The 15,168-nt window shown below is 45.3% G+C and overlaps 2 protein-coding genes across 16 annotated transcripts in view; both read left to right on the plus strand.

Moving 5' to 3' along the window:
* FLT3LG (fms related receptor tyrosine kinase 3 ligand) overlaps nt 1–10,873 on the plus strand; it is a 123,415-nt gene extending 112,542 nt beyond the window's left edge. For 8 of the 9 annotated variants that reach the window (XM_053262538.1, XM_053262541.1, XM_053262533.1 and 5 more), the window contains 5 exons: nt 2,239–2,382; nt 3,615–3,765; nt 6,337–6,494; nt 9,924–9,993; nt 10,556–10,873. In XM_053262538.1, the coding sequence (XP_053118513.1) occupies nt 2,239–2,382; nt 3,615–3,765; nt 6,337–6,494; nt 9,924–9,977 (507 nt within the window). In that variant the 3' untranslated portion in view covers nt 9,978–9,993; nt 10,556–10,873. The remainder of the gene's footprint in view (nt 1–2,238; nt 2,383–3,614; nt 3,766–6,336; nt 6,495–9,923; nt 9,994–10,555) is intronic. The other variant, XM_053262535.1, reaches the window with a different exon arrangement.
* Nucleotides 10,874–11,699: 826 nt separating this feature from the next.
* LOC128330149 (excitatory amino acid transporter 2-like) overlaps nt 11,700–15,168 on the plus strand; it is a 33,787-nt gene continuing 30,318 nt past the window's right edge. Inside the window, exon 1 of one of the 7 annotated variants that reach the window (XM_053262526.1) lies at nt 11,700–11,776. Coding sequence is in view for 2 of the 7 variants with exons in the window: in XM_053262520.1 (XP_053118495.1) it covers nt 12,304–12,381 (78 nt within the window). In the remaining 5 variants the exon portion in view is untranslated. Of the gene's footprint in view, nt 11,777–11,909; nt 11,957–12,008; nt 12,382–13,676; nt 13,773–13,943; nt 14,248–15,168 lie in introns of those variants that run through there. The other 6 variants (XM_053262525.1, XM_053262528.1, XM_053262520.1 and 3 more) reach the window with 6 other exon arrangements.

Raw genomic sequence — 15,168 nt, forward strand, 5'->3', positions numbered from 1 at the left:
AATTATATTAACTGTAAAATCAAGATGCTCCTCGAGGCCCCTAGGGGCTAAGCAGTTCGATCTAAGGATCCATCTAGCCTCTTTTAACAGTATCTTATCAGGGCCTGAGGGTATGTGTTATAAAGCCCAGAATGGAAAATCGGATAAAGTATGTTTCTGTTGTAACCAGTGTTTGACCAATGGTGCTTGGATATTTTTAAGTTTGATGGGATTGCAGTAGTAGTCCATATAATGTGCTTGAATGGGTTCATAAACTTCTTGGGTAGACCATCCCTTAAAATTTATGTGAGGGGTTGCTTTAAATGCTCTGTATTGACACAGACAATGCACTTCTCGTCAGCACCTCTCACTAATGTCCTGGAAGTTTTTTACACAGGGCTTTTAGCTCACATCTCCTCCAGAATGGAGGAGCATTCATATATTGGCCAAATTTACCCCGAAGTCCCTGCAAGCTGTTGGGGAGCACTTCACACACGATTTGGGTTTTTCATTGTGCATTAGAGTGTAACCCAATTTATATCCAGGGTCAAAAAATTCACTTTTTGTGTCTGTTTTTTGGGGCAACTTCAAACTCGCAGTAAAACTTCACACTAAACTTGAGGTTGAGCCTGCTGTGTGAAAAATGACTTGGTAAACGGCTTGGTAAAGAATCCTTGTACCACCTTAAGTGGCACAGCGGGGAAATGCTTGACTAACAAGCAGAAGGTTGCCAGTTTGAAGACTATGGAAACGCCTAGATCGGGCAGCAGCGATATAGAAAAATGCTGAAAGGCATCATCTCATACTGCGCAGGAGGAGATAATGGTAAACCCTTCCTGTATTCTACCAAAGAAAACCACAGGGCTTTGTGCTTGCCAGGAGTCGACACCGACTCGATGGCATAACAACAACAACAAAGAATCCTTATCACAAGTGTACCGAGCACTGATCACTATGTGTGACTCTGTACATTTACTGACATGTCTATGGGAAGATGAGAAGTTTGAAGCTGGAACTGCAGCAACCTAAGACACAGGGTGGGAACCACAAGAGGATGTGCCAACGTCCAGGAAACAAAGAGATGGTAGGACTGTAAACATATGAGGGAGATAATTAATTCTACACACAATGGGTTGTTTGTCTGAATCTGTATTCCACATTATTATTATTATTATTATTATTATTATTATTATTATTATTAACATTTTATATCCTGCTCTTCCTCCAAGGAGCCCAGAGCGGTGTACTACATACTTAGGTTTCTCCTCACAACAACCCTGTGTTGTTGTGGTTAGGCTGACTGGCCCAGAGTCACCCAGCTAGTTTCATGGCTGAATGGGGATTTGAACTCGGGTCTCCCCAGTCCTAGTCCAGCACTCTAACCACTACACCATGCTGGCATGGTTACAACCCCACCCCCCAGATAACCACAGATTGAAAAGTATTGTCTGAACCTGCCCTTTGACTTTATGTTTAAAAAATGTTTGGAAAAGGTTATCCAGAATTGTTCAGGAGAATGTGAACAATTGCACTGATGTCTATTACACAGATGTCAAAGCTTGCCAACTTGATGAGAAACAATTCTTGTTCACAAACAAAAGTATTCAGAAATCAATACTCTTTGTAATGTATTGGGACTATACAATTCAGGCCTATGTTCGTCCTCATGTACTTCTTTACGTTGTAATTTTTGCTTTCACTTTTTTAAAATTAAAAAAAGGTCTTATGCACACTAACATTTCAGCCCCACTGACTGTGCTCTTGGATTTTTAATGATCCAAGCTTTTTCCCCTTTCTGCTGCGTTTTTCTTTCTTGCACAGCCCTTCCAGTCAGGGGTCCCCAACTGTGGGTCTTCAGATGGTGTTGGACTACAACTCCCATCATCCCCAGCCATAATGACCATGGATGGTGGGAGTTGTAGTCCAACAACATCCGAAGACTCAGGGCTGGAAATTGCTGGCCTGTATGGCCTTTCATATGTGCTGCTGCTTCTCTCCACCCTTCTGTCTCCTATACTCCCACCTTACGCCTGAGCCACTTCACCATTACCACACCAGCTCCTGCAGAACCTTCCCTCCTCCCTCCACCACTTCAGATGTCACTTGAGGTAACTGAGTTTATGGAAGTCAGGGCATTGCACTTCCATCCCAGGCTTTCCCAGCTTGAGGACCAGTTTCTTGTGTGAATACAACCCTGTCTTCTTCCTGCTCACGGATTCCTCTCTAACACGGCCCCCCCCCACCCCTGGTTTTCCTCAGGATGACTTCTGCAGGGAATTGTGGGAACTGCATTTCATCAACAGAACACTGACCTGCATGGAAAATGTGGCTGGGAAAAATCTGTCCGAATTTATTAAGGACCTAAAGTACAGCCTCGACTTTTTCGACGAGTGTATTATTGAAGTAGGTCACAGATTGGGGTTTTTTGGTTTTTGGTTTGCTTTAAAAGGGGTGCTTTGGAAGGCAATAAAAGTCATTTTCCCTTATTTCCGGGAGGGCCTTTTTTTTTAACCTGCCCTGTCCTAAAAGCTTAGGGCAAAGAGAAAAGAATTTTCTAAAAACCATACAAGAGACCCATTAAAGCCACATCATAATGTTGATAGGGAAATATAGTAAAACATCCTGCTCATCCATCAAGATATCTACCAAGTGCCAGCCCAAATTATTTATAAAGCAAAGCTCCTAAAAAATGCTCAGGCTTGAACTTTGGTGAGTCTCCAAGGGCGAGGGGATTCAAGAGATCCACAAGAATTGTGCTTATCACCTCAGCATTCTTGTTCTACTCTTCCCTCACCTTAGACCTCTGAAACTGTTTCAAGTGAGCATTGTTTAGCATTTGCAGATGTTCATTTGAATCTGGTGATTCCAAAGACATTGAAATTGCTATCCACAATGGGGAACATCTGGCACTTGTGTGCTGCAGTGACTAACTCTGACCCAGTACTTTTTATCATCAGTACTTTTAAAAAATCATTTGAGCCATAAATCAAATCAGTGTGAAGCTGGTGGGTGTGTTAAAATTTGTGCCTGCCCAGGACTGGGATTTTCAGAAACTGGATCTGAAAATTTCACAGGGAGAAATAAGCTCAGAGGATGCATGTCAATTAAGCCTGCACATCAACCAAGCCCAAGCTTCCCCTTCCCCAAGATTGCTTCAGCAGCAGACAGCCCAAAATGATCAGAGGGGAGGAGACAATAGTCTTAGAAATTGCATGCCAGTGAGTCTGCATCCCCTGAGTCTAACTTCCCCATACTCACACAGCCCTCTGTGGCAGATTGAGGGAAGTATGCATGCACAATCTTTGTTCACTATGTGGAGGGGTGGGCTGGAAAGAATCTGGTGTTAATTCCAGCCCATTGTTTTCCCACAAGGGGTGGGAGTCGCTATCCTTAGAGTCCTGAGATTGTCTGTCATATCTGTCCTCCCAACTCCAGAGTTTTGCACCCTCAAAATCCATATACAGGCTCTGATTTCTGAAACAGGCAATCATCTCTCTGGTTATTAGTTTTCCGTGCCTAGCCAGTCTGATTCTGAAGGTGGAGTGAGGGGAGGAGTAGGGGAGGCTGCAAGCAGAGTATACGTGGATGAACCTGCTAGATTTGACAGAAAAATTTCTGTTTTTCTCATTGTGTAGGATGGCTGTGTCAGGTTTAAGAAGACAAACATCTCTCAGGTGCTGGATTCCTTTTCCAAGCACTATACCAAACTGAGGACTAAGATGGGTACAGCCAAAAACAAAGGGGTCCGTAACTTCAGCAACTGCACCTTTATTCAGTGTCAACCAGGTAACATTCCCAGTTGACGTGGCTGCAGGGATGCAGATGACCTTTTGATGTGTGGTGACTTACCATGGTGTGAATGCAACCATGTACAAGTAGGTCTTGGCAAGCAGTAAAGATAATTGTATCCAATATCTGCATCCAATCAGAAACTTACATAAGGAAGGGGAAGAGTGAAAGTTTCCTTGCCAACTTGCCAAGTGAATCCAGACAGACAACTTATCAAGTGGTTAGAATCCAAACATTGGAGGGGGTCTTATCAACTATTTAGTCCAACCCACTGCTGGGCATAGGAAATCCAAAGCTAGATTCCCCAACAGTGGTTGTCCAGCCTCTGCTTGAACATCTCCAGTGACCACCAGAGCACATGGTTACATTTGCATCCTGGGTTGATTTCCACTAAGAATGATACTTTGTGTTCGTGCTCTTGAAAGTTCAAAGCTCTTTGTGTATAATTGTCTCAGTCATCCTTGCAACAGCAGTACTAATATCTCCATTTACGGACGGGGGAACTGAGTCAGAGAGAATAGTGGCTTGCCTGCTCCCACCACTAGGAATGTGTGTGGCTGAGGTCACATTGGAAGTTAAGACTTCTTCGTTTATAGCTCACACTCATATCCAGTAGTTGTCAATCTTTCAGCCACAGGACCTGTGTTTAAGCCCAGTCTCTCAACTGTGTGACCCAGTTGATTTATTGTTATGTATATAGGCACTCCCCGGGTTACAAACGTCTGCTTACAAACATCCATCCATACAAACAAAGTTCCACAACATATTAAATTAAGGACGTCCCTAACTTACAAACACCAACCTGCACATACAAACAAGTTGTTGCTCTTGGGAACTATATGCGTTCCGAGTTATGAAGATCCAGTTTAAAAAACATTTTGGAACACAGCCCATTGGTAAGTTGGGGACGCACTTCCTATATGTCCTCCCCCCTACTCTCTCTACCTGCCCCCTTTTCTCCCCTGTCTTTCTCAGGGCTGGCATAGCTACACTGAGGACATACTGGTTTTAAGAAATTCTCTTTAGGAACCCCTGAGAACTATAGTTCTAGAGATAGGGCGTATAGAGCTCTAACAGAATTAGCAGAACCACCACCAACAAATTACAATTCCCACTATAGAATACAGAGCTGATATAAATTTGTATCATAGACATACTCTCACTTTTTCTCCTCCTCTTCTCCCCTATCTATCTATCTATCATATTTCTATATTGTCCAAAACTTGTGTCTCTGGGTGGTTTATAATTAAAATCATTTAAACATTAAAATCATTAAAATTAAAATCATTTAAAACCCAACATTAAGATATTAAAACTATAGATCTAATGAAAAGCTTGGGTGAATAAATGTGTCTTCAGTGCCTTTTTAAAAGTTGCCAGAGATGGGAAGGCTCTTATTTCAACAGGGAGTGCATTCCAAAGTCTAGGGGCTGCAACGGAGAAGGCCCGTTCCCGAATAGCCACTAGACGAGTTGGCGGCAACTGTAGACAAACCTCTCCAGATGATCTTAGCAGGCGGTGGGGCTCATGGTGAAGGAGACATTCTCTTAAATACCCAGGGCCTAAGCTGTTCAGGGGTTTATAGGGAACTAGCTGACCTGGCACAGAGCATCTGTGCCCCTAGTTCTCCCTGTCTCTCCTCCCACATCTTCATTTCGTTCTCCCCGCCTCAGCCTCAGTTCATTCTCCCTTGGCAGCCAGCTGGCTTGGCCAACGCTTCTCCTCCCGCCCAGCAGCCGGCTGGCCTGACCGCTGCTTCTCCTCTCCACCTAGAGGCCCTCCCCCAGCTGGCTGGCCTGGCCACCACTGCTTCTCCTCCCTGCCCGGTGGCCCTCGGCGGCCGGCCTACCGCTTCTTCTCCCCACCTGCTCGGCCGTTCTCCTGGTCAGCTGTTCCACAAGAGCTGCCACATATGGGATTAGCTATGGGTATGCCTAAGAGAAATACAAATAAAGAAGATAACCAGCACCCTGTATTTTACTTGGAAAAAATATCGGCAGCCAGTGCAGTTCTTTCAACACAGGAGTAATATGGTCTCTCCTAGATGACCCAGAGACCACCTGGCTGCCACATTCTGGACCAACTGCAGTTTCTGGACTATTATTATTATTATTACAGTATTATTACATATGTTCAAAGGCAGCCCCACATAGAGCACATTGCAGTAATCCAGCCTAGAGGTTACCAACATATGTACCGCCGTTTTGAGTTCGTTCATCTCGAGAAACGGATGCAGCTGGCATATCAGCCGAAGCTGATAAAAAGCACCTCCGGCCACCGCCTCAATCTGGGACACCAGGGAGAGGTTCGGAAAGAGATTTTCCTCTCTCTCCCTTCAAAAAACGGACATGTTTGGTAACGCTCACTGTGGGTCAAGCCACAACCCACTAGCTGAGGCCCAGTGCACTATGGTACACCATATTTCAAAAAATGGCCTTCATCTCAAAAATGGTAGTTTATTAACTGGTTGTACATAGCTTCTCAGTATTGTTTGTTCGCTGCCCCTGATCTTTGCTACCAGAAGACATTGGATATAGCCCCTATCGGCAGTCTCTCTCTATACTGCAGAGCCTCATACTATCCCAGTTACCATATACACTGCACCGAGGAGAAAAGACATCCAGCCGTCTCAACCAACCTCCTCTGGAAGAAGTTACTGGGGGTGGCCTCCAATCCTTTTGGTCTTCCTTCCATTTATGATACTTCTATGCAGTAAACCACTGCAGGTGAGTGAAAAGGCATGTCAGAGGGTACTGGGCTGTATTCTGGGGTCATTGCTCAGCGGTAAATTGCAGGCTTTGCAGGCAGAATGTCCTGAGTTTCATTCCTGACATCTCCCGTTAAAGGCTCTCAGGTAGGAGGAAGGACTTCTGCTTGAGAACAGGAGAGCTTCTACAAAAATAGAGCTTCTGTCAAAATAAATAGCAATGCTAAGTGACGTTGGCCATTAATTTGCCTTGAGTTGGCATAAAATAGCTTCTGATACCCATATATGAAGATATCAGCAGTTGGTTTTACCATTCCCTGGGAACAGTAATACAATGTCGCCTGTCTCATTGGCTCATGGAAATCTTGGGCCTTACAGCACTGACTCGCAAATGCCCTGCCTTCTTTACCTCTTAAGCTCTCACGTCTGTAGGCTCTCTGCATTTTTGCCCTTCCACAGCCACATTCCTCATAGCAGCGGTGCCTGTAACCCATATGGCACGAATGGCCTTTCCTCTCAGCAGTTAGTATTTTTATGCACATCTGTGACATCACTGTGGCTGATGTCTGGAGGTAGGAAGATTGTATATGTCCACTCACAAATGCACACAGACAAGTGTGAAAAAAATTACGAACTACTTTTTTTGTCTCAAAACTTTACCGCTGGGAAGAGAGAGAGAGAAAGACACCTGAATGTCCTGGTGAGAAGGGCTCCTGTTCCCTTTGGTGTACTTTGGTCTTTTCCACCTCTCACTTCTGTTTAGAGAGTACATAATTGAGAGGCACCAGGGCATAGTGATCTACCAATCATATCCACGTCCTCTGCAGCCCAGCTACCAGGTGTCTGTCCCAGTTCTTTAGATGCCAATGGCTACAGGCCAGCTGAATTTTTCGCCCCTCAGTCAGGATGTTTGGGCCTTCCTGAGGCCTGATTTACACATGCAGCAAGATGATGTGGTAGAATCCTGAAGTGATAAGAGTAGACTGCATAGCTACAGACTGCATGTGGGGAATCAAGTTATTGACTGTGTTCCTTCGTGAAACACTCCTTGTAAATAGAAAGGTAAAGTTGTGCCCTCGAGTCGGTGTTGACTCCTGGCGCCCACAGAGCCCTGTGGTTTTCTTTGGAAGAATACAAGAGGGGTTTACCATGGCCTCCTCCTGCGCAGTGTGAGATGATGCCTTTCAGCACCTTCCTATGTCTTTGCTGCTAAATAGAAAGCTGCCTTATATCGAGTCAGACCACTGGTCCATCTAGCTCTTTATTGTCACACTGACTGACATTGACTCTCCAAGTTTTCAGGCAGGAGTCTCTCCCAGCCCTACCTGGAGTTGTCAGGGATCGAACCGGGGACCTTCTGCTGGCTAAGCAGATACTCTGTCAATGAGCCACCACCCATCCCCAAGATAGAAAACTAGCACAGCAGGGAAAGCACTAGAAGAGAAACTTTCTCCCTCACATGATAGTTTGTTTTCTAAAAAAGATTCACGGAGGTTTTTACTATAGGGACTATTCAAAAGGTGTAGAGGTTAGAGTGCTGGATTAGGACCAAGGAGACCCAAGTTCAAATCCCCATTCAGCCATGAAACTCTGAGCCAGTCACTTCTCTCTCAGCCTAACCTACCTCACAGGGCTGCTATGAGGAGGAACATAACCATGTATATCACTCTGAGCTGCTCAGAGGAAGAGGTGGATATAAATCTAAAAATAAAATAAAAAGTGGTATCCTCTACCTGAAGTGTGAAATGGTGCTGGCTATTTGTTTTCCCGCCTCAGCATCTCCACCGCCTCATTCTGTTGCGTTTGGAGACCCAGCATCCATCTGAGCACTCCATACGCGATAGATGGAAGGCTGAAATGTAGACAGACGTGATCCGCCACACCCTGATTACTACCACAGCCTGAAAACAGAATACCTTTTTGTCTAACGGTGCTTCCTCACTAGAACCCTTTAGCATTGCTGAAGCTTTGCTTTTCTGCAGTTAGTTGGAGGCAAAATTAAAATAGAGATTCCACAGAGCACTAAATACAGGGCTTGACAAATCCCTGGCATCACAGAGCCATGGCACGTAGAAATTTTACTGTGCCACCTAGGCGCTTTCCAGACTAGACCCTACAATGGGGTCAGGACGAATCTCGGCAGTGTGCTTCCACACTTCCTGTGTCGTGACACCGCAGTCCCTACATGGACAGCAGGGTGCCATTCACATTTCCAATGCCTTGTTACAAATTTAATCACTGCAATATAGAGCTAGGATGTTGTATATCCGGTGTGGAAAAGTTGGTGTTTTTTCAGGTTGTTAGTTGCTGCGAGACTGCGCCCCCTGCTGTTTACGGCCCAAATGCGACTTGCCCAAATGGAGGCATTTTGCTGCTAATGAGCAGCTAGTCTGGAAAGCGCCCTAGACAGGGGCGTAGCTATAATTGAGCGAAAGGGTTCAAAGAACACGGGCCCCGAGCTCCTGAGGGCCCTCCAGCTCCACCCCTCCCTATTTTTTTCATTATCTCCCTCATTCTGGGGGGCTGCCAGAGAGAGGGATGAACACGGGCCCCCTCTCCCCTAGCTACGCCCCTGGCCCTAGACTAGGATATTCAGGGGCAGAGTTACTTAAGACAGTCTTTATTTGTCTTAGGCAACCTTGTTTCTGGTCTAAGCATGTAAAGGGGATAAAAGGAAGCCCATTCACCCTCTCCCCGACACAGTGTCTGTCACTAAATCTGGTAAATTTGTCTAGCTCCCAAATTATTGGTTTACTCCTAGATCTAAAGAAAACTTGTCAAGGCCTGACTTAATATAAAGGAAAGGTTGTGCTGTCGAGTCGATTTCGACTCCTGGCGCCCACAGAGCCCTGTGGTTTTCTTGGTAGAATACAGGAGGGGTTTACCATTGCCATCTCCTGCGCAGTATGAGATGATGCCTTTCAGCACCTTCCTGTATCGCTGCTGCCCAATATAGGAGTTTCCCATATTCTGGGAAACACACCAGCGGGGATTCAGACCAACGGCCTCCTGCTCTCTAAGCAGGTTGCTTCCCCGCTGTGCCATTAGGTGACTTAATATAGCATTATTATAGTTGACAACAATAATGATAGTAATATGTATATTTTAAAGTTCTCAAAGGGCTGCAGAGGCAAGAGGGGATCTGCAAAAATTGCCCCTCCCTGACTGTGTGCCTCTAATGTTTGGGTATCAGCTAGTTCTTTTTCTCATGGGTCAGTGGGGGGAGATTTAGCTACTTGTTTTTCTATTGTAAGTAATAACATAGCACTATTATAGCAAAAATATTTTCTTATTTATAACATCTTGGAAAGTTTCTCTAAATCTGCGATTACCTGCCCATCCTCACTGTAGCCAACCATCATTCTTCTCTTAATCTCCTCCTGTCACCCCCCTCACCCCCAACCATTAATTTGGGAACATAATCCTGGCTCCGTATTTTATCCCTCAGAGACACCTGAGCCGGCAAGAACCTGAAACTTTGAGCCTACAGAACATCTCTTAGGAAATAAGCAGCAATGGTACAGTAAGAGGTTCCTGGATTTCTGTGAGAGAAAGTTTGCCAGCTGACTAGAAAAAAAGGAACTGTCCTGCTCCTATGCTCTTAACAGCAGCTTGATCTGTGAAAAGCTTCCCCTGCTGATTTCTGCAGAGCCAGCTGTTGTGTAAGGTCAAGGAGCAGGGACTTGTTCCAGAAGTAGGATCATAATTGGTGTCAGCTTCTGGGTATTTTAAAGGATCTGTGCCCTTTCCAGAAACACAAGCTCTCCGCAAATGGCATGCTTTGTGCTTCCATTATAAAAAGTTACTTGTGAAAGTGCCCCAAGCCCCTCCATTACTGGGAGACCCTAAAAATAAAAGGAAAGGTCTGTGTTAGAACTAATCAAGGGCATCCTCTGAAATCATGATTGGGCAAGAGGGGTGTGACAAGGTCTATTTGCTATTAATCCCTACTACTCACTGGCCTGACTCTTTTCTAATGGAAAAATCCTGCAGAAAACCCAAGTCCAATGTTGCAACATTTGCACTCCTGGATTTATGTTCTCTGTGTAACTGACATATCTTTTTTTTTTTCCTTTCTAGCAAGAGATTTGAATTGATGACCTCTTCCCAAAGTGAATAGGACAGCACCCTTTCGCTAATGCACCTTCAACAGCAACACATTTTCTGTTGCCACTTTTCTTGCTGGAAGACTAAACTTTCAGATCACAAAGGGCTTCTGCATGGAGGTGGAGGGTTGGAGAGCAGGAAATTGAAGAATGTTTATGAAAGAAACCCGGCCATCAATTGTGCCACCAGATGGTGCTATACTGCCATTTTTATTTTGAGACAGAGAGAGAGAAAGAGAGATTATTTTAATATATATATTTTATTTTGTATAAATAAAGACAATGTTTCATATCCCTGTGAATGTGTCATTTAAGTAGTATTACACAAAGTGGCATACTTAGGATTCCTGAGTTTGTAACCTCATGGGGTTTTTGTGAAGATTAGTGGTCTTACTTAATTAATTAATGGGAGAACTCGGTATGCCACCCTGAACTTTTTGGGGAAACAGTAAGATGATAATACAGTAATATTCATAATTGTAAGTACTTCCAGGAGCATTTAAACACACACACACACACTCTCTTGTGGTTATCAGCATAGTACTACTGGCATAGTAATCCCACCACATTCCCTTCCTAATTGAGAATTTTCTGTTCTGCTTAGGGGTTCTGTGTAACCCAAAAGCTTACCCGTTTTACATCAGTCAAATACATTATCTTAACCTCTATTAATATGCATGGGACTAACACAAGATTCTCCATCTATGGCCAGCAACTGCCCTCGGGACAGATGGCCCTTTCTAAACGATTTCCCACCCCCCAAAAAACCTTGCATGCAAAACGGCGGCTATAAGAATGTATTTCATAGGCGAAGCCTTCTGCCGTGGGTGCCTTCTCCAACCTGCCACCTCCCCATGACTCTCCCTCCTCTTCTGATTCCTATAATTTAGTTATCTCATCCTGTGCCCCCCTCCTTTTCCCCACAAGACTGCTGATTAAACAGAGCCGTATGTACAGCTCCAGTTACGGGTCTTATCCTCATGTTCATTTATCTTTCATTCCTCTGCTCCTTTTTCTGGTTTGTAATCTTGCTTTACCACCACCACCCCCCCCCCCACACACACACCATACTTGTTCTTTGACGTCGTTGAGTGACGGAGGCACTAAGCTGCCGGAGTCTCCCCCTTTGCTGCCTGTTATCTTCAGATCCCCCTTTGCCTCCCGCCGAGACGCACTATCCCCCTCCCCACCTGGGGTAAGGAGCAATGGGGGGGGGAGAAGGGAGAATGGTGGGGGGCAGGGGCTGCGTTGGACTCAACACATTGTATACCCTTTATGAGGGGAGATGAGGCACCAGTTATGGGGAATTTCTCCTCTAGGGGGTGCTGCCTCTCTGGTGGGATAAACTTATTGGAGGGGAGAATGGAGAAGTGAGGTACCGGTTGCATTCAGGGCCTCTTTAAAATATATATATTTGTGGTTGGGGTGAGGTGGGGACTGGGATATAGAGTTGTCCTGCTCTTTATACACTCGGTGTGTGAGGAGGGGAAACAGGGGTCTTCATTTCCAGAAAGCAAAGCATGCCGGATAGATTTGCCACTTTCAAAAGTGGCTCTACTCCTGTGTCTTCATAACAGCTTGACATGCAGAAATTTAGTATGTGCCATTTTCCTGGGCACAGAGGGAAAGCTCCATCTGCTGAAAGTCTGTGTATCAGGGTGCTGTTCGTGGCACAGGAGTAGCATCAGTAAGAAAAAGTTGGCAACCCGACACCAACTTGGAATGGGAACAGCTCTGAGAAACTGCACCGCAAAGCAGGAAATGGGGCCTTTGCTAAGGTCTGTGGAATCCTTTGCTATGGTGTGTGGACTGCTAAAAATTGATATGAACTGTGCGTGGAGGGGGAGAAATCTTTGTTGGTAGGCGTCACTGTGTTTCTAAGACTCGAGTGCATGGTAGTGACATTGTTGGTCTAAAAAGTTAGGAGACATAAAACTGATTACATGTCTTTTTATTGGGCCAACCTAGGTTGCTGTAGGATTGTGCAAGCTTTTGAGTTTCACAGGGCTCTTAATTGAATTGCCTGGTGAAGGGGCCTGTGAGACACGCAAGGCCGCATACTCTTGCATCAACCTATTGCTTCACCTGTTTTTATTTTCAACTCGTGATTTATTATTTATTATTTTACCAGAGCAGAGAGGGAGTAATTGGGGAATGGCATGAGGAGTTTTTAACTTCTAGGATTAAAGGCAGCTTGCTCTGTGGAAATATTGAATTCCTTTCCTGTTTTGATCTAAATCTGCATTCTTAAACAAAACAAAAATTTCTGAAGACTGCATTCTTAAGACTACATTCTTAAACAACAACAAAAATGTAATGACTCACTGCCACCCCACCCCACCCCACCCCACCCTTGCTGGAAAGGAGTCTGTGACTTAATTGGGAACCTAAGATTGGGAGGAGGAATATTTCATTTTTTGTCACTTTTCTATATTTATTCTCATGACTGAAATCACTGAACCCTCCGGAGATTCCAAATCCTGCAAGTTAATATGGATTAAAAGATGTGACGATGCGTAGAGCCAGCTGCTGGTGGACAGGAAGAAACAGAACTTTAGGCGCAAGCAAGGGGGGGAAGCTTATGTGGGGGTCGCAACTCCCCATACAATCCCCTTTCACCGTTTGATTCTCAGCCTTTCTGAGCTGGGATTTTCCCTCTAGTAATTTACGTTAATGTTGTCGCCAGTGCTCATCTAGGCCTTGCTGGAGTGGTGGCATTCACTGTTTCATGTGGATGCAGAGCTGTCTGAGGCATCCATCCATCCAGCAGCCAAAGGCACTCTTACCCCTGGACTTTGGGGCCAAAGTCCCGGGCCTCCACACCCCCTGCCCCCCCCAATCCTTTTTAGTCTGTGTCAGGTGGTGTGGTTGCATTTAAAATGTGTTTAAAATACTGGGGGAAGGCCTCCAAAAGTCTTTAGGTCCAGGCTCCAAAATTACCTAGGTGCACCTCTGCCAGCAGCAGCTCAAGACTTTTGTGTGCCTGATGCGGGGTGGGGGGGGGGATGCTGCCCCTGTTGTGCCCATCCTCCTCCACTCTTTCCCCTTTTCTTTATAAAGCAGGGGCAGAGAGTATCTGGCCACCTCACTAGTGCGCCAATAAACTGTTGCCTGAGGCAACTGTCTCACCTCACCTCATGGAAGGGCGGCCTTTCTTTCTTTCTTTCTTTCTTTCTTTCTTGTCTGTCAAGGTAAGGTCAAGTGGGCCATCAAGTCGATTTCGACTCCTGGCGCCCACAGAGCCCTGCGGTTTCCTTTGTGTCTGTAGACAGTGTAATTTAGGGAGGAAACTGCCTTTGCCCAAATCCTTTCTTCGATGCCTCTCTTCTGTGCCATCGGGCAGATCTGCTTTGCAAACACGCAGTGTCTGTTATTTAGCATGAGTTCAGTGGGACTTAGTTCCTCGTAAGAGTGCTTAGAATGGCATTGTTCTGTTGCTTTCATACCAGCTGACTGTCACAGCGTCCCACAAGGACTCCTGGGAATTGTAGTTGAATGCTGATGCTGCGAATTCTATTTCCGTCCCCCGACCACACACATACACGGAACCACAGATTCCTGGAAAGTGTTTGTTGACTGAGGGAAACTTGCTGCAGCATAGAGAAAATTTGGCAGAAGCAGGGCCAAAGGGAGCAGAAAAAGAGAAAATGATCAGCAGACAAGAAGGTGGTTGCATTCCAGTTATGCCACTTCCATCTTCAAATGTGTCTTTTGAGACGTGTTTCGCAGTCACAGGAAATTCCTTTCTCTTTCTCTTCTCACCTCAGGGGAAACGAGATGTGGTGTGGCAGTTCCATGGTCAGAATGCCCAATATCTTTTTCAAGAAGCAGCTGCGGAGGACAGAATGGGGTGCAATTTTGATTGGGATGGCGGTAGGGGGAGAGCCTGTGGGGTTTTGTGGTGCGAATCTGGTATTCCCCACTCAGGGACTTGGGGAAGGGAGCTGAATGCAGAAGAATGACAATGCCAGCAACTCACACTAAGGGCTGGTTCACATGATCAGAACAATGAAAAATGGAGATCCCAGCGGTGCACCAACTCCCATGTTGCATGTTGAGTGAACCCAGACATTTTTGCTGATCCCAGATTCATACCACAAAACCCCAACATTTAACTAAGACTGGAAATCTGATCTCAAGTCTAAGATTAATGATCCCAGTTTAGGAATCCTGCAAGAAGCACAAGAAGAGATGAGGAGGCTGCTAGCAAGCTTCCCTCCTTTCTGCCCCCCATGCCAATTTCAGAGCTTACAAGGGTCAGCTTTGAAAGGAGGGTTGAACCCCACCGGGCCATGGGGCAAGGCAGCATTCAGGCCTCACCTCCGGCATGGGGATACCTTGGGTCATCCCTGACACACTAAGCTGCCATGCAGCATTGAGCCTGCCAATTCACATATTAAAGGGAACCTGTTTTCACCTTTGGTAGTCCTGTGCTAAGGTCTCATCATACAGAGGTATTCATAGAGATAAACAGGATTACAAACCAGAAAATAGGATTATGCTCCCAATTTGCGATTAATAAATATATTTTCTGGGGTCAATACAGATGTGACATCAAAAAATTAATTGTGTATATGGTAACTGCTG

The sequence above is a fragment of the Hemicordylus capensis genome, chromosome 6 (assembly GCF_027244095.1).
Source record: "Hemicordylus capensis ecotype Gifberg chromosome 6, rHemCap1.1.pri, whole genome shotgun sequence".
Lineage (NCBI taxonomy): Eukaryota > Metazoa > Chordata > Lepidosauria > Squamata > Cordylidae > Hemicordylus > Hemicordylus capensis.